Genomic DNA, 20,137 nt, shown 5'->3' on the forward strand with positions numbered 1-20,137 from the left:
GACTTTCCATTAATTTGGTAGTAACTTCAAGCACTTATTTAAGGACTGATCTGCACACGTCACAGAGAAATCATTCATGACAAAAACAATGACATGTTTGGGCAGAACAGAAACAAGGGGTTTTCGCTCAAAGTCTGTGAAAACATCCTTTTGGTTCATAACAACCACTTATGCTGTACAAACTAATACATAATTAACCATGTGAACGAGGACTCTGACAAAACCAATCACAACTACATTGTTTTCATCATTCCAAAGGAATTGGGCAAATTGTCTGGGAATTGTTTAAATTTTTGCCTACTGCAGCAGTGTCACACAATCGTACAGTGACAGAGATCTGAAACATCACAAGGACATCTGCTGTAAGCAGTTGTATAGGAGGAGGACTGATTGTGAAGAACTGGGGTGGGAAAAATCAATCCAAATTGCCTCTTTCTAAAAATAAACAAAACTGAAACAGCACCCTGTGAAATAGATCAACATTAATAATTTAATGTATTTAAACCAGCCAGAAACTAATATTTTATTCATTCGTCGTAATGATTTGGCAGCATTGTGTATTAACTTATGCCCACAGAGCTCCTGCACAGCTGCACAACGCACGGTTCACAACAACTCTGTGTGCAACGAAAACTGCCCCTTATTGCTGCCATCTTCATGGGAAGCCAAACCTCCACTAATATGAATGTGCCTATTTAAAAAAGAAAAAAAGAATAAATTGAATTTGAATTGAACTTTGAAATTTAATTTTGTGGAATCATTTAAGACAGCTTTCTTCTCCCGTGTCCTTATTTTGGAGAATATAAAGTGATTTACACTTCTGTTCCTGCAACGCACAGTTTGCTGTGGACCAGGTGTGCAGAAATCCGTTCTCAGAATTAATGTGGCTTTTCCTCAGCGCCGAGAAACCCGCAGTCACGGTGGCACACACTGAGTTTGTTAGGGCACAATATGTCTGCGATCCTGGGAGTTATTAAGCCCTGTATCTGTTACCTGCAGTCTTTGTTTACATATATATATATATATATTTATTTATAGTAGTGTCTTCTGCTCCAGATAGAAGTCTGACAGAGAATACCTTCGTATGCCATGTGGATTAATTAACCTCATACCTCATTATAATTCCCAGGAAGACCTCCATTATCTCATATTATATTTTGCATGAAATAGTAGAGTGACAAGGCTAATCTCTATTTATTGAAGCCTGAGCAGCAATGAAAGGAGAACCTGTTCAGGGTGTTATCTGTGCCAAAGGTCTTTCATTCATAAGGAACTATTCTTGCTTCTTTCTCTAATAAACAGCAGCCAAACATTGTGTCCATATCGTCATGCCTTTCATTGTACCTGCCTTTATTTTTTAATCATCCAGTCTCCCCCCTATTCATAGAAGAGTTTATAATAGATGCTCGATTTAAAAAATGCATAGAATTTGAATTTGAATTAATTAAAAAAGTTCCTTGTCCTGCCTCTTTCAATTTTTTTATTTTAAATTACATCGAGGGAGAGGGAAAGGAGATGAAACGGGAACAGAGCGATGTCTGCCACATGGTGAATCAACAGCTCATTCCAGCGGATTTCAGAAAACTGGACAAATTATAAAGTTTATTTATATTGTCATTAAATGGTTTATACTTCAATAAAATTAAGGTTTTTGCACGGTCATAATAGGGCTGGATGTCACCAGAAATGTAGCTGTTGGAAACCAAAAACATCAAGCATGACCTTCTATTGTTATGTTATAACCATGTAGTAATATGTTAATAGTAGCTAAAATGCATGAACATAAGAACATAAGAACATAAGAAAGTTTACAAACGAGAGGAGGCCATTCGACCCATGGTGCTCGTTTGGTGTTCATTAATAACTAAGTAATCCAAGGATCCTATCCAGTCTATTTTTAAATGTTCCTAAACTTTCAGCTTCTACCACATCGCTGGATAGTTTATTCCAGATTGTGATGCCTCTCTGTGTGAAGAAGTGTCTTCTGTTTTCTGTCTTGAATGCCTTGAAGCCCAATTTCCATTTGTGTCCCCAAGTGCGTGTGTCCCTGCTGATCTGGAAAAGCTCCTCTGGTTTGATGTGGTCGATGCCTTTCATGATTTTAAAGAGTTGAATCAAGTCCCCACAGGGTCTCCTCTGTTCCAAGGTGAAAAGGTTCAGTTCCTCAGTCTCTCAGTAGGACTGTCCACAGTATCCAGATGAGCTCTAACTAGTGCATTGTACAGTCTGAACATCACTGCCCTTGTTCTCAATTCTACACTTTTGACAATATACCCTAACATCCTGTTTGCCTTTTTTATTGCTTCCCCACATTGTTTGGATGGAGAAAGTGAGGAGTCCACATAGACTCCTAGGTCTTTCTCATGCATTACTTCATCTAGTTCTATCCCTCCCATAGTGTAATTATAGTGGACATTTTTGTTACCTGCATGTAATACCTTGCACTTGTCCACATAGAATTTCATTTGCCAGGTGTCGGCCCACAACTGAATATTATCTAAGTCCCTCTGAATAGCCTGTGCTGCCAAGATTGTATCTGCTGAGCCGTCTATTTTAGTATCATCTGCAAAAGTTTGCTAACTATCCCAGAGTCCAGATCATTAATATAGATTAGAAAAAGCAAAGGCCCTAGTACTGATCCCTGTGGAACTCCACTAACAACCTCACTCCAGTTAGAAGCAACTCCTCTAATCGACACCCTCCGTTTCCTAGACATCAACCAGTTCATAATCCATCTACTTACATTACCCTGATGTAATTGATTGCCACACAAACCAGACAAACACTGTTGTACATTGGATTAAATACGTATATAACTAATTAATTAAGTGTAGGACATGCGTGGCACTGGTGTGATGCTCTTGCACACTGTCTCTGCAGCCCCTCAGCAGCAGTCGCTGTTTTTGGAAACCAAGGCTTCAGAATCACAGGTTTATTAGGACTTCCTGTCAGGGGAGTTTAATAGCCTCTTCAGACGCTGTTTTTACTGGAGTGGTGAGTTGAAAATTGAATTGCCGAGCACTTGTCAAAGCTCAGGTTTGTAATTATAACTCCAGTGTCATCTTGTAATGAAATATTATGTAGCGCTGCGTTAGCCGGGCAAGTATCTAACAACAAAGCAGAGAACAGAGGAAACAGGCCGACAATAAAGGGCAGAACTGAGACCCTGAGTATGACTAACTTACACCTACTATCCCTGTATCTCTTTACAGTGAATGCTAATGACGATCATGTTAATGTCAACTTACTAAGCCTTTAATTGAATAGACAATTTAAAAAAGAACATTTATATATATATATATATATATATATCTATATGGTCTCTCTTCCCACATGTAGATTGAGAATTCACCAGGGCTTTGTTTAATATGAAAGATGTTTACTGGGCTCTGTCCCTCGCTCTTTAACCGCACGCTGTTGTGCAGGTCAGTCCTGGGGATTTGTTGTTCACTCCGGGTTCAGTCCACAGGCACACGAACACATAACCAATAACCCGATTGACACAAACAGCCTTTCGCACCTTCCTTTCTCTACTAAATTATTAACGACACTCAAATGGAAAAGAAAGAACATTTTGACTAAGATGAGAAATATGCCCTGATCCAGGGGATTACATTGTATTTCAGGAAATGTGTTGGGGGATACATTTCACAAATAGTGCCACAATAAATAAATGGAGGCGAATGCAACCACCAGAAATAGTTGCACTTAATAATGCATTATTGATGGCTTCCTGAACAGAACTCACATCGAAATGCATCTGCACACTGTCACTCCTGAATTATTAAAACTCAGAAGCGGTTCAAAGGTAAAGCAGGGACTGCTCTTGTCAAGACCTGGACCTATTGTCACTGACAGAGTGGACACGGGGGAGAAAATCTGGAGAATATAACATTTTACACAGCCTGACAAGTCATAAACCTGACAGATATCTAAAGCCATGATGGGGTGTCTTTAACCCTGCTGTTGTCATTTACAACTCCAGGGGTAGTCCCTGAGATAAGATTGTTAAATCTGGATCGTTAAAAGGAAAATCGACAACATGGTTTTCCAAGAGACAAAACAAGAAGTTGTGTCTCATTAATGTCACACGTGATAGTTGTTAACAAGGACTTTATCTAGTGCCCTGAATGAGACTCTACAAATGAATTTGAACCATCGTCTGTCGTCATTGTTGTCCCCTGAAAATATGCTATTCTCCTCTGTTATATCAATATCCCACTATTGTGCCTCTTAAAGTATGACTGAACAACATAATACTGAATAATAATTAAAACACAATAACCTGACTAGTACTAAGATGGCGATGATGTTTGCTGTATCAGGTTGAGGAGCTCTTTTAATGGCCACCTGGACTGTGGCATCTCGTGTCATACGCAGAGGACAACCCCTGCCCACCCAAACCTCCATTTGTGTGTGTAAGTGTGTGTCCTACTTCTCCTGGCCTGTAATGTAACACAGCAGAGCTCAGGCAGCGAGATGGTGGAAACTCATTTATTTATTAATCTCTAAAAGGAGAGCTCCGGGGTGCTTTAAGGCAAACAAAAATCATAATATTAATAGGAATATATCACCTATCTGTTGCATTGTTTATTTTATTCTTGTTTCCCCAAGAAATGTGAAATGCGGTGGTAATAACAGGAACAAAAGTGCACCAACCTCTTTTCTCCTGGCTCAGCTTGTCCTCCTCTCCTTTGCCCAGGCTCTCCAGGGTCCGAGTCACCTGGCTGCCAAAGTCGTCATCCCGCTTGCCGTCGCAGCCCCCCCGCTGTGGCGGCTCGTCATCATCGCAGTCGTAGTCGTCCAGGATTGGCGTCTCGCGGATGGGCATGCCGATGACCGAGTTGTGCGCCTGCAGCCGGGAGCTGCGGAAGCTGTCGCGCGCCTGCGGGCCCAGCAGCACCGAGGGGATGTAGTGGATCTCGTGGGTGGCCTCGGTGCTGGCGCTCTTCTGCGGGACGCGTCTCCTCTTGCACCAGCGGCGGCGCGCGTACAGGGCCATGGTGAAGACCAGGATGAGCAGCAGCAGGGCAATCAGGCCTCCCTGGGGATACAAGATGGGGACAGAGACATCAGCAATCACACACAGTGCCCACATCCACTCAAGTATTAATAGCAGGGGTTTTAAAATTTGATTTGATAATTATAGGCCCTTGTTAAAATAATTATATCATTGTGATTCAATTAAAGTCTCCGGCTTGTTCTAAATTGATGCTCAGTGTGACACGCATTGCAGGGAGCTTCAATTTGGTTAGGCTTAAGTCTTTTTTTTCCCCTCTTTCCATCTGCCTACTTGAATTAAGCATCATCTTGCGCCACCGGGACCCCATTCATCGATGCTCACTCACTCTCCCTCCGGATTAATAACGGGTGAAAGTGCTGAGTCCATAGAGCCGCTGACAGATCTACTCCGTACCCTTTTACTCCACCTGATATTCAGCAGCAGGACATTATTAATCAAACATTTAAAAACGCCATCCTGGCCGAACGTCCTTGAAAAGAAATCCCTTTCAAATTATTACTTATGCACTTTTAAGTGTTCATTCGTCAAAAAGCAGACACTCCGGACATGATGAATATTATCTCGATGCTGGGGGTTCATTAATCGCGATGGGGGAAAGGCTAGGTGAACAAACCTCACAAAAGACCACCTCTTCAAGTAACACAACCTGTTTCATGCGTCTTTATTGCTGTAGGTCCAACTGGAAATCACGGTGTCCTCACAAATCAGCTCAGGCCCTAAAGTATCTGTTTTGTGTTGCCAGCAAAGTGAAAAACATTAGATTTAACACTTAATTAAAACAAAACTGAAAAAAGGAACACAGATCTCATGGCTGTTAAGTTCCATTACTGGGATAAAGGAAACACAGCAGTGATCAAACTCCCGAACCTGGGGTTGGTGAATATCAGACTCTCTTTAATACTTCAAGGTGGCGCCGTGGCTTCAGGCAGGGTGGCGTTTCTCTAACGAGCTCGAACAGCCAGACCTCATCACCGAGCGAGTGGGAATTACCTCGCTGTTCCAGTGAAACTGTGAGACACATGTAAACGTACGCAGGGCTTTGCGGCAAATCCAGAAGCTTTGCAGTGAAACTCGACTCCTGCCATAAACCCCCTCATGAAGCCAAAGGAAAAGTTTATTGACAAACCTTCATACAGGGAGCTTTTCGAATCAATCGGGGGAGTTCTCTCTCTCCTGCCACGCCATCAGTCTCATTGACAGAGGAAATGCACACATGCAAGGCACACGGTATCCATGATCGCATTTAGGATCATATCTGCGTATTTATTCTTTATCTTCTGCAACATGTTTAAAAGCAGTTGACAATGTTTCCTCAATGCTCCATTTGGCTGCAGTTGCTTACAGTAAATTAAACACATTTCCTCTCGGCGGGAAACATATTGCTGGTATGTTTTGCAAGCTGGAAGACGACTCGTTTTGATGGATCAATAGCACAACCTAAAATTAGTTTAATATTGACCAGAAACTGGCATTCAAACAATGCATACTAGTCTGGCTGATTTGACAAGAGTTGCAGTACTGTAAGTTAAGTGTCTGTGATGATATATTGACAGTGAGAGGCCAAAAGAAGTTCAATTACCCAGAACACCATCATTATCATATTTTAAAGATGACATTTTCAGATCTCTCTCAAGCATGCTGAATTAATGTGATTTCATCCCGAAAACAATGAATATGCAGTTTAGAGAAATCTAACCCCACACAGTCCGTATTATTCTTGTTATGCTTTTGTGTGAGGAGCACCGGGGAGAGGATGCATTTGTGTGTGAAAGAATATTAGAATAAAGAATCCCCCTCAAACGTTTCTTAAATATCCATGTCAGCAGTTAAAAGTCTGAGATTGTAAACTTCAGTCCAGTCTGAAATAGAATAAATAAACTAATAAACCAATTATATTATGCTTATTTAATTATATACATAGATAGATAGATAGATATATACTTTCAGTTCATATCATGCGTTTTTAATTTCTTGTTATTAAAACCTGTGGTCGTGGACATATTGTTTAACACAATCATCTGAAGTTCACTTTGTCTTGTGGCTAATTTTGCAGTTTGTAGATCATTTAGGATAATCTTTTGTCTACAAATGGGAAGAGCATAACAAGCCCCAGGATCTAAACTACACAGAAGATCTGGTCCCACCAGCTCGGCCCTGGTGCACCTGTCGGCTTTGATGACCATCTGGTCACTGATGGAGCTGTTCCTATTTGGCGCTCAACTGCGGCTTAAAGGCTAAACGATTTCACTAAGTAATCCTAAAACCAAAAGAGACGACCACAAATATGGGCAATTATACATGGGCACCATCCTGCAACTAAAACAGACCAGCGATGTGCATCTCTGGTACCTGGGGAAGCCAACCTGGTGAGCATGTGTCAAGGGGACAGGGCCGCACAGTCGCACGGGCACTGGGAGCTCATGTGCTGGTTGTGCAGCTTTGCTGGTCGCTCTCCCCTGTCTGAGCCATTTCTCTAATGCTGCCCCAGCAGGGCATTAAAGGGCCATGTGCCGTGGCAGCTGCCATCCTGCCGATCCGATGGCACACAAAGTGCCAGTGTGAGCTGGAGGCAGCAGCGCTTTGAAGGCAGTGTCAGGGTAAAACAAGAGGACATTGACAGATCTGGCCTCTCAAGGCACTGTGCAGCGCTGGCGTCAACAACAAGACAGCAACAAAGCAACTCCTATTGGAAGCAGCCAAAAGAAAGCCCCTTAGAGAATACAGCACCCCACACCACAATTAGGAGATGCAAAAAGGCTGCAAGATGAGTGAAAGCAGGAGAGCATTAAGCAGGTCTCTGTTTGCCCAAGACCCATCCAGTCTGTCTGCACCTCTGTGGGAATCTGGTTCTCATGGTGCGATGACTATGTCCGGCACTTACAGGTGTGAGAGACGTGGAGCCAGGAAATGCCCACGGACAGTTTGTTGTGCATGTTTTACACCATGTACATAAAAGTTGCAGGATGGACATTTTTTATATATACCTAGACTTACTTGTAAGGGAAACAACAAAATGTTTCTGGACAGCTTACTTCTGCTGTGCGATATACAGAAGCGATGCCACGAAGATCAAATTTAGGCTTTCCTGTAATGTATCTTCTACAGGGTCACACATATATTTTACGAAAGGTGGGAGAATGTCACCCATTGCAGAGAGACTTGGGCCTCAACAGCTGCATACATGTAGTGCCAACATATATGATGGGGACCCCTGAGCTTAGAGGGCCACATTCTTGCGAGTTATGTGTTCTCCTTACAGCCTGAATATGGGCAGATGCCTTCAATCACCCAAACACACTGTTACTCTGCTTCTAGCATTTAAGATGAGACGTCACAGTTCGACTAAGACTGGCTCTTACTGTGTCACTGAACACACATGGGACACCTTTACCAGCGACTGAAACACACCCAGGCATGAAACAGGCATGAAAAACCCACACGTCTACAACACTCGAGTTTATTCAAAGGATTTCATTAAACGCACAATCAGAACTAAAGCTGCCTATGTGAGACAACTAAAATCATATATTCAAATTGTATTCTGCACCAGTCTCAGACTCAGACAGACTGAATGCAGACTGTAAAAAGGGAATTGTATGCATTTATTCCCCAAGTGGAAGAGCAATAATGTGCATCGGCCAGGAATGCGTGAGTTGTGTAACTAGGGTGGGAGTAGGAATGCCTCGTCCATTCAGTTTGTAAAAGCACCAATGAATACATTCCATGGATGACAAACAAGTACAATGGATCCTATTTAAAAATAAATGGAATTAAAAGTAAATGGCGAAGTTGGAAATTAAATTACAGCGGTTTAAAACGCAGTGCTTTACTGCCGTACCAGGGCGATTGTCAACTTCGTAGCAATTTCCATCATTTTGAGATCGAGCTGGGGTTGTGTTATTATAAAACTAATCATGTTAATTAAACTATTGGGGTCAAGCCTGTATTCCCATGTCACCTGAACCAAGCATTTTTCATTGCATTTATATTGACATCATTTCAATACTGAAGTGTCTTTCAAGAGCACATTTTGAATACTTATGTTTGCTTTTTTACAGGTAGTTTTAATCAATGTACCCTCAGATAAAGACCACGTCTGTAAAAAATAAAATCAACTTAAAACAGTATTATGTATATTTACTTTTAATCTACTACTATAATACTTCTAATACTAGTAGAAATTACACAGTGCTGGGAGGCAGTAAGGGATACATCTTACATGAATAATTATAATTCACTGATTATCACCTTCAAAATTATTTATGACACCCCTGACTGACAAGACACTGAGAATGGATATTGGATATCAGATAGTGATGGATCCAGTCAGGATGAAGGTAGACATCCAGCCTCGATATCAACAGTCTGTGATGCTCAAGTCTGCCTGCTTCCTAAACTTCGTACTAGATTAAATGCGTTTTGGATGAATATACAGTAACATATTTACAGGCATGACCGTGGGCAATGCTGTGAAAGAAAGTGGCCTCTCTGGGTCTCTGTGTGTTGCTTAACAATGCAAGAGTAATGAGATACTTACTTTCTTTCCTTCTCTCGTTAATTATGCACCTCTGTATTTGGTTATGAGGTAAATGGAAATAACACTTATTCCTCCAATGTTGTTTTGTTATCTGAAGCTCGTATGCCGAATGAAAACACCTGAAGACCTGCAGACAGAGAGGCGTCACAATCTGAAAAAACTCCCCAGCGATGTGGCTGAAGAGACAATTTGGGAACATTCAAAAACAGACTGGATAGGATCCTTGATCACTTAGTTATTAATGGACCAAACGAGCACGATGGGGCGAATGGGCTCCTCTCGATTGGACACTTTCTTATGTTCTTCTGTTCATCCAGCAGGGGATTGATATAGTCTGATGATGCTGATGTTGATACATATACATAAACATATGCAATAATAAAAAGAAAACTAACAAAAAAAGAAACATTTTGGAAATTCGAAGCTGGATATAGATCATGTACAGTATTTCTTCCCTTTTCCCAATTGATCTGTATGACTTGTACTTATTAGATGATGGAGAGGTCATTAAACTGGCAAGATTTCAACACAAGAAATCACACACAACCGCAGGCTGCTCTCTGGAGTCTGTGCACACACGATACATCAGAGCTGATCCAGAGGTCTCAAAACAGGAGATTCGTCATTTCATTATTTCTCTTGTGTTAATTTGGAGAGGTGAGAAACAATGATACTGTCACAGGTCTGGAAAGGAACCAATAAACATGATGAAGGGCTCCTCTCCATGCTCCGCTCAACTACTTTGCTGCCCTGCATAATATTTTTGGCACGTCACAGCCGAAACAAAATAATTTATCCTTTTTCATAAGGTGGGCAAAAGCTAATTTGAGACAGATTTAAACACGGAGATGATATCAATTCCTCCTGTTCTGTCACAGAGCTCAAATTATCCTGACAAAGCCTGCCGGGACGCTTTTCATTATTAAGGGACACAAGCACACATCTGTATTGTTCTCCTTTGTCCAGTGCTTAGCTCGGTCAGTCTTTTATGTGTACAACCAAATGTGACAAATTAATAACTTAAGAAAAAAAAGAAAATCATACCTGAGCAAGTTCTGACCTCACGATATTGCACTTAAATACATACTATAGCAGGCGTATATGCTAAATAACTAATTTACCATCATTTTTACATGATACACATAGAAGAATACATAAGAACATAAAAAAGTGTCCAGTCGAGAGGAGGCCATTCGCCCCATCGTGCTCGTTTGGTGTCCATTAATAACTAAGTGATCAAGGATCCTATCCAGTCTGTTTTTGAATGTTCCCAAATTGTCTCTTCAGCGACATTGCTGGGGAGTTTGTTCAGATTGTGAAGTGTCTCCTATTTTCTGTATTGAATGCCTTGAAGCCCAATTTCCATTTGTGTCCCGGATGCGTGTGTCCCTGCTGATCTGGAAAAGCTCCTCTGGTTTGATGTGGTCGATGCCTTTCATGATTTTGAAGACTTGGATCAAGTCCCCACGTAGTCTCCTCTGTTCAAGGGTGAAAAGGTTCAGGTCCCTCAGTCTCTCAGTAGGACATTCCCTTCAGACCTGGAATAAGTCTGGTTGCTCTCCTCTGAACTGCCTCTAGAGCAGCGATATCTTTCTTGAAGTGTGGAGCCCAGAACTGTCCACAGTATCCAGATGAGCTCTAACTAGTGTTTTAACATTAATTGAATCTAACACAGCAATACTAATTACAATTCTCATTTCCTTGCTGTCCCCTTTTCATGTTTTCATTTAACTCCCCGGTAGAAAGAGAAAGTGGTTCAGAAAAGAAAATGACCATAAAATCAGCTATTTCGTCCGTCCTCACCCATCGGAAATTGCAGCACTGGGAAGCGAAGGGAAACAGAGCCGTTTTTTCCCCCAAGCTTTTTGTCAAGCACGTTAAGAGATTTCCTTTTCACGTTAATGATCATAAACCCTATGTTTGATAACATGTCAAAGGCTGACGCTAATGCCTGGGCTGGGATGATGGCAAACGATCCCTTTTAGATATCATAACAGTCGCATTAGACAGCTCAGATATCACCTTGACATCGCTCGTTATTAGTCATGTAACACAGCTGCTGTCAACGTGTTCAATGCCATCAATGTCGCACACTTAAAGCAACTGAACAATAACGTGGTGGCTGTGATTGGAAACTGAACACAGTGTGGGTAAACCTGAGCACACAGGCACTCGAATCGTCAATGGCCTTTAAAACACTGGATTTAAAACTCAGCACCCGGGCAAAACCAATCTGCGCCAAATAGCATGAAAGTTAGTCTCTTAGAGTGCAAAGCAGGCTTGTACCGAGAGAAGAGTTTCAGAGAAGACCAACCATAGCCAGGGGGTGCAGGATATAATACCAAGTTAGCTACACTGACATTACGGCTCAGATCGATGTCTCATAAGATCATAAGAACATAAGAAAGTGGCCAATCAAGAGGAGGTCATTCGCCCCTTCATGCTCGTTTGGTGTCCATTAATAACTGAGTGATCAAGGATCCTATCCAGTCTGTTTTTGAATGTTCCCAAATTGTCTCTTCAGCCACATCGCTGGGGAGTTTGTTCAGATTGACGCCTCTCTGTGTGAAGAAGTGTCTCCTGTTTTCTGTCTTGAATGCCTTGAAGCCCAGTTTCCATTTGTGTCCCCGGGTGCGTGTGTCCCTGCTGATCTGGAAAAGCTCCTCTGGTTTGATGTGGTCGATTCTTGATTTTAAAGACTTGGATCAAGTCCCCACGTAGTCTCCTCTGTTCCAGGGTGAAAAGGTTCAGTTCCTCAGTCTCTCAGTAGGACATTCCCTTCAGACCTGGAATAAGTCTGGTTGCTCTCCTCTGAACTGCCTCTAGAGCAGCGATATCTTTCTTGAAGTGTGGAGCCCAGAACTGTCCACAGTATCCAGATGAGCTCTAACTAGTGCATTGTACAGTCTGAACATTACTGCCCTTGTTCTCAGTTCTACACTTTTGACAATATACCCCAGCATTGTGTTTGCATTTTTTATTGCTTCCCCACATTGTTTGGATGGAGAAAGTGAGGAGTCCACATAGACTCCTAGGTCTTTCTCATGTGATACTTCATTTAGTTCTATTCCTCCCATAGTGTAATTATAGTGGACATTTTTGTTACCTGTATGTATTACCTTGCACTTGTCCACATTGAATTTCATCTGCCAGGTGTCGGACCACAACTGAATATTATCTAAGTCCCTTTGAATAGCCTGTGGTGCCAAGATTGTATCTGCTGAGCCACTTGACAAGTTTGCTAACTATCCCAGAGTCCAGATCATGAATCTCCTTTGATTTTGAGTCACCGCTCTGGAACCGGAAACGCCACAGAGACCACCGCGAATTCATCAGAACGAACCAGAACGAGCAGTTGGATCCTCTGGATGGATAATAGTAAAACCACCTTTCCCCACTTGCTGGAGGCTTGTGTGTTAAATTCCTACCGACCGACTGGGAACGGAGCTCCCATCAGCCACCTCTCCTTATTATTCTGCTCATTAACAATGCATTGTGAAACCGAATGGCTCTGCATTTATTAGGTGGCGTGAGAAGATTATGAGTTTGATCTCACAGTCTACCTTTTTTTTTCAAGGGCTCTTCAACTTAACCTTTTTCAACCAACTGCATCAAAGGACCGCCAGGAAATTAGCATTTTAAATATTAATTGGACCGTGTAGACCGCTGCAAAATGACCAACATCCTTTCATGGCATGAAACACGTGGCCGAAAGCTGGAACCCGGCTTTGTGGTGCTGAAAGGGGCTGTTACACAAGCCCAATGTCTGTGCACTTGATGTTCCGGCCCAATTAGTTAGAACCCAAAGAGTTGGTAATTATCTCTTTGGCAAAGAGCGGCACGACAAGATGGTGAAAATTAGATCTACTGTTCACACACTTCAAAGGGGGCGTTAATGGGTTTCGTATTTACACTTACAACCTAAACTGCTTAATAGCTCAGTGTACTTTATAGTACTTTTTCCACATTTGCTTAATCTTTATTTAGTGTTTTATACATTTTCTAATCTGCACACATCTACTGTTGTTTAAACCTCATTTCTAAATGATTATAATGCTGTGCTCCCTTTGTCTCGATCGTTTTATTAAAGAACAATGAATTGCCGGCTATTCCTGGTTATAGTTAATCAGCTCGGATCTCTGATACAGTCGGTCCATGTCTCTGTATGCAGCTCACAGTACAAACACAGGAGCGAGGGACCCCCATTGGGAATTGAGCAGGTTTAGAAGGATATTAACATAACTATATATAGTGTAACACCGTGGGAGGTTGGCATGATGCTGGGCTCTCGATATAGGTGGGGTCTCGGGAAACAGAAATAGGGGAAATGGTGCAAAGGTGAGGATTTATTTACAGTCCCACGTGAAAAACTGAAACAAACCCCAGCTCCTAGTTGAGCCTCCCTCATTTATTGAGGTTTCTCCCAAAAAGCAGGTCCATCTCAAGTTCACAGTTCTTCTCCTTCACTCTCTCTCACTCCATTGGGTCATGTGCTCCCGGCCGCTGAAACAACTTCCCAGGGCTTCTGGAAGATGTAATGCTCATCCTAACACCATGCCACAATATATTATATAAATCATATTTGTATCCAACGTGCAGCATCTCTTTTCCACCACACACCAGCATGATTTGTGCTGTCATCTTTTCATTTTTTATATGGTCTTCTGTCAACTCTTGGGATCCATTCAATAGCTTTGTTTATCCATCTCTGATCTGTTCTTCTTGCAGTGTGTCTGGCCCATTGCCCTTCACTCTTCAGTGATGACTTAAAGTACTGCTTTTTGTTCTCTGATCCATTTATTCGTTTTTTCTGTGAGATTTCCAGTTTCTGTAATCTTGTGATCCATAAGTGAGCACTAGTAGTATGCATTGATCACATATTTTTCAGGCAGATAGTAGATTTCCTTTCAGAAGCGTGGCGTTTCTTCCAAAGGTACTACATCCCATTTTTACTTTTGATTTCTCCTGTACGATGGAAAGTAGACATTGCTTGTTAATTCTCCAAGTGTCTTTTCATCTAGTTAAATTGTCTAACTTTAAGCAAAGCTGGTCAACATGGGTTTGCACTTCCTCAAGTCCATTTTGAGCCCAGTTGTCTTGCAACCGAGAGCCCTTGAATTCAAAGCTGCAAGTCTTCAGGTGGTTTTGTAAAGATGATGTCATCAGCGAATCATAGCTTGTTCATGCAGGCTCTGTTTACCTGGATTCCCTTTTCTTCAGTTCAAAGCCTTCAACACATATTCAGTGCTGCTGCGAAGCTATTAAAACATCGATGGCTGATTTGTTGAAATATGAAATCAATTTTGAATTCATAATTCTAGGAATATCTGCCAGCTGCAACATTTTCCATCTGAATGGATTCCACACAAGTTATTAATAACATGAATTACTTATGATTAGAAAACTTTGAAATTAAATGCATAATATATTTTGGAAAGAGCTTGTGGATTTTGGAGCGTTGGATTTTATTGGCAATATAGTTCGATAGTGTCAGATCTTTACAGCTGCATGCGTCTGTATCGCACAGATTCTCACTTGTGTAAAAACAGACATTTGTTCAACAGAGCCTTTGGTAGCTGTGTAATCATGTAATGCACACCTTTACTGAATTACACTGTGGCCAAACACAATATAAAGCTTCTTCATATTTGGCTTTCAAAAGTAATTTCCAGTGGCATGAATATTAATGGCTTCTCAGAGAAAGATCAAGTATTCCGGTAAACTAATTATTTAGCTGTGTGACTCCCTGCCACGAGGAGGGCAGCCGTATATTTCTGCTCCGGCTCCGTAACACTAACAGGTCTGTTCACTGTGATCCAGGACTGTCTGTATTTCACCGCCTGAAAAAACAGACTGCCTGGAAATGAGGTGGCAACATACATTCTGCCTTTGCTTTTAATAGCCATAAAAACAAAGAAAATATTTCTATTTAGATTACTTTCAAATTGCAAATGTGCTTGCTCTCGCATAATTGAGTATTAATATATTTTTTAATGATGTCTCATGATACCACCATTGCACAGCAACCAAATATAATTACATGTTAATTATGCATCACTGCACACTAATTACAAAGCCATATTAGAACAGCATGGATGAGATTCTTGTGTATTTGCTCAGAAACTTACACCTTTCAATATTAGCTGCTACTAATTGCGTCTGTTTCAAATGATTTCTACCAATTTGGTACAGAGATGCACAATGTTAAACTACGCTTTTCTTGGTTTGAATTTAAATAAACTCCAGCCTTCGTGTCATAGTAGACCATCAAATCAGACCGGAAAAATTAACACTAATGACTGACAAGTCAGGCACTGAGCAGCAGGCACTGCTACTAAAAAAGGCTGCTTGAAATATAAATGCTTTTGCATTGCCCTGACCAGGCTATACCGTATTTCGAAGATTTGAATTCTGCATGGCTATACCATTGGCACATGGACCGGACTATCGCACTACTCTATACAGATGTTTACACATCTGTCTCATAGGGATGTTGTCAGTGGTCCAAATGAAGAGACAGGATAACTCTTTCCATCACCCCCTATTCGGTTCTTGATTTGGAACTACATTTATTTGGCAAACATTGTACTTCAATACCGAACACCAAAATTAAATCAATATTAAACGTTGGCTTCCAGAGCAGAGGGGTGTCTCTGTGAATGTCCCTTGATGAAAAGTAAATTGGACAAGTACAGTACCCTTCAAGCAGCTGCTGCTAGGAAGCAGTGCAGATCTTGTACAGAGACCTTACAAAACTCATCACAGACCTCCTGGATCGGCCAAGTCTTCTACACACGCCCAGCTAGCAGAGACACTGCTGAGAGTCGCTGATCAGACTCAACACACCCTGCATTGCCTAATCCACTTGTGTCCCAGAACCCAACAGGAGGGATGCAATCCGCTGTGCTATAGGAGTGGCTCACAAGTTGAACACCTTTTTTGGCAGGTGTGTCTGTGAGGCACCCGGCGTCTCCAGCCTCGTTAATCGTCTTGCCTGCTCAGTGCAGCGAGTGTTTTATAACAGTTCTGCCAAGGTTTACACGGCAGCCGGAGAGCAGAGAGCCGTGTGTAGGTTCCAGCTGCAGGGCACAGGGTGTGTCGTTGATGCTGGTGAAGTTCTCTCCATTTCAACATCACTGCAATGCACCCCTAGCTGTAATTTAATCCGTGTGGTTGGTACCCCGGCACACAGTGTTGCTTTGGGCTTTTGAGTGAGTGTGCGTTCTTTTCTGTATGTGCCCCCTCATCCCTACTCTCGAGTGTGAAAGTATGAATGTAAAGAAGGCACAATACGGCTTCTCTCTCTTTTGGAAAAGGGGGCTACAGACTACAAAGGAAGTGGTTACATCTCTAACTACTATGCAGAGGAGTAAGAGGTAATCCGATCATTAACGTTGTTTTGTTACTAATGCATACCTGACCAAGCTTTCCAGATATGGCTCATTTGAATAGATATAATTTAATATGTTTTGCAAACCATGCACAGTTCCTGGGCAGTGCATGCATTTCTAGGTGATCCCAAAAGTAAACAAAAAATGTATAAATTGTGTATTAGGATTCTAAAATCAGCCCTCCATCTCCTGACAGGTATTAAAATGTGTGAAGGCTACTGTATATTTATATACAGTATAATACTGTAGTTAGTTAAACATTACTTTAATTTCAAGTTTACCTAGAAATCATTTTACTTGAAAACTGAATAATTTTGCCAGGGGACTTAACATCAAAGCCACCAAAAGGGAAGAAAAAAAAGAAACCGCTTTGCAAAAATAAAAAATAAACAAATATGTAAGCAACTAAATAAAATATGTACAGTTTGAGAAACTGGATCTGTTTGAGAAGAAGAAATGACAAAACAAGTGGCTCAGTTTGTGCTGTATATAAGAGGCCACAGATGTTTTTCATTTAAACTGCTCTGTCATTAATATGTGATTGTTGTCCTGTCTGCTACCATTAGCATGTGGAAAAGATAACTGTTTTGGAAATAAACACATTTGTAGAGGATCTTAAAGAGCGTTAAACAGGTTGTTGCACATCGCAATTAGGGAAAGAATAACAAATAGCAATGAGCCCAGACAGAGTCGAGATGCATCTTTAGAAAACTTAAATAATGACTGCGAGTGATTCCATAGGGATCACTGTTCACAGTTCCTGTTGCAATTATGATGCTGTTGCAACTGATTTCAGCAGACTGAAGGACATGTATATAATCATATTCCTCTCAGACATACTTCCACTGCTTTAAAGTAAACCTGGTGATTCAAATATATATATACACACACACACACCATATATATCATAAAGGATGTATTCTTCATTTGAATATCTTAAGTCTCCAGATTTCCCAAGTAAGGAGATCCAAAAAGATGCCCATCTATTACTGACAAGAGCACATCTATCTAACAAAAAAGGATGCAATGTTTAAAACGGGGGTTATTTTTGCAGGTTTCCCTTGATTAAAAACTAAACTTCTCGAGCATCGACACAACCATTGTTAATTTTGCTTTTCAATGATTGCTTTAGTTGCGGGGCGGTGGAATCGCGGGTCATTCATTAACACTCGTAGTGCAGTGATGACTCGAGCGGGAGTGGAGACTGAGCATTAACCCGGGGTGATATTGCGCAGCTGATGTCATTATTCTGGACGTAGACTCTTGTAGGCAGAGTCTGCTTTTACGTCCAAATGGAAAAAGAAAAGAACAGCGTGAAATCCTTCAGGGCTGCTGAACGTGGTGTATAAAACAGAAAAGTCCTGAGGAGCAATACAAGCGCAGAGGTGGGAGTCTAGTCTGTATCACAATTCCCCAGAAGACACATATGGAGCTGTACATTAAGGCCTAAAGATGCCCATTTGTCCTCAGAGCCAGAAGGAATAGCATTGACCTCTAATGAAGCCGGCGTTCACTGGCACTGTAATTTGTTTTTGGTGGGACTGAAAATAAAAGATGCATTTGAGAATACAGCTAATGGTATGTGAGAGAAAGATGTGGAGTGAAATATGCACGTTTGTGTGTTTGTGCATGTGTGTCTTCATTTAAAACCCTCATGAAGGTCAATAAAGTAATCTCTGACTGAAGGCTTTGCTTCCCAACACGATAATGATCCTAAACACACAGCCAGACTTGAACTGCACGGCTGACACGGGGGGATCTGTGAAGGAGCTACGCGTCTCTTTTATTTGTTTTTGGGATCAGGCGAAGTTTACTCAGCTTCATTCCTCCTCAGATGCCGTTTCAATCAGACTCAGCCCAGAGGGTTTGATGATCCAGCCAGTGTAAGTGATTTAAGTCAAAATGATGTACCTGGGAGTCACTGTCCTGTAGTTGATGGACTACTGCGGGATGCGGGATATAAGTGACCATAGGTGGACATATATTATGGCCGCCCCCCCCGTTTAAATCAAAGGTAAAGACATCTCTCTCTTTCCCCAAGGTCTCATCCTTGCAGATGATGGAGGAACGCAGGATATTTGCTCTATAAAGTGCTTAATAAGTGTCTCACCCCCCTTCAACAGTCCATATCTGCTGTGTAGACATGCTGAACACAAGCCTGCATATCTTTCCATTGAAAAAAAGACAATGGACTCAAACGTGTGTGGCTTTTTTATGCTAGATTAATATATATATTATATATTATATATATATATATATATATATATATATATTAATATATAGTATAATAAGCAGACCAAGAGATTTTTCTTTTTTCTTTTCCCAAATGTTTTTCCATCTATACTTTCCATTTCACTCATGGTTTTGTGTTTTAAAAAAATCAAGAAAGCAAACAGAAAATTAAAATACGATAAGTTAGCACAGAAAATGTATTTGCACAGATACAAGATAGTACCAGATAATAGAAATGTATGAGCCAGGAACTACAGGACCAACAATGAGAAACTACAACGGTCATATTAGCAAGTAACGTCACTAGAGCGTACTGTGAGCTCCGAGTCTGACCATATCAGGTGTTTCTCTTCTGGAACAGTAGATGTAAAAATGCTTCTAATCGTAATTAACAGGGTAGTCCAAAAGATTATTAAGTTTGTCTTAAAAAGAAAAACGTGATGTGAAATGGAAACACCGCACAAGCCAGTGAAAAAGAAAGCTGCAGCGTCCAAAAAGAGTATCGAGTTGTAAGAATGGGAAGAGTTGTTCTGCGCAAAATGAAAACGGTAAGCTTTGCTCATCTTACCTGCAAGTTTGCAACATAAGATACACTGTGAAACGAAGCATGCAGAGTTCACACAGTGTCCTGCTGAGACAGTGTAAACACAACCTCACAAATAAGAATCTGAAAATGTACACAAAAGTCTGAGTCTTAGTTTAGTTTCGTATTTAAGCATCGTTTAATATTTCCTGGCTTCTTATTACAAAATAAATTAATACATCTATAAATAAATAAGTAAATACATCAATTTAGTAGTCCATTTTGCTTTGTATTACTATGCATTGAGTGTGTACTGTATACACAAGTTAATTGTAATTAAACATCATTCTTAATTATACAGCTATAGATACAGTGAGGGAAAAAAGTATTTGATCCCCTGCTGATTTTGTACATTTGCCCACTGACAAAGA

At 41.1% G+C, this 20,137-nt stretch overlaps 1 protein-coding gene across 1 annotated transcript in view; it reads right to left on the minus strand.

Moving 5' to 3' along the window:
- The window catches only part of astn2 (astrotactin 2), a 492,640-nt gene that overhangs the window by 359,669 nt on the left and 112,834 nt on the right, over positions 1 to 20,137 (minus strand). Inside the window, exon 3 of the mRNA XM_066712608.1 lies at positions 4,660 to 5,044. Coding sequence (XP_066568705.1) covers positions 4,660 to 5,044 — 385 coding nt within the window. The remainder of the gene's footprint in view (positions 1 to 4,659; positions 5,045 to 20,137) is intronic.

This window comes from Amia ocellicauda, chromosome 9 (genome assembly GCF_036373705.1).
Source record: "Amia ocellicauda isolate fAmiCal2 chromosome 9, fAmiCal2.hap1, whole genome shotgun sequence".
Classification (NCBI taxonomy): domain Eukaryota; kingdom Metazoa; phylum Chordata; class Actinopteri; order Amiiformes; family Amiidae; genus Amia; species Amia ocellicauda.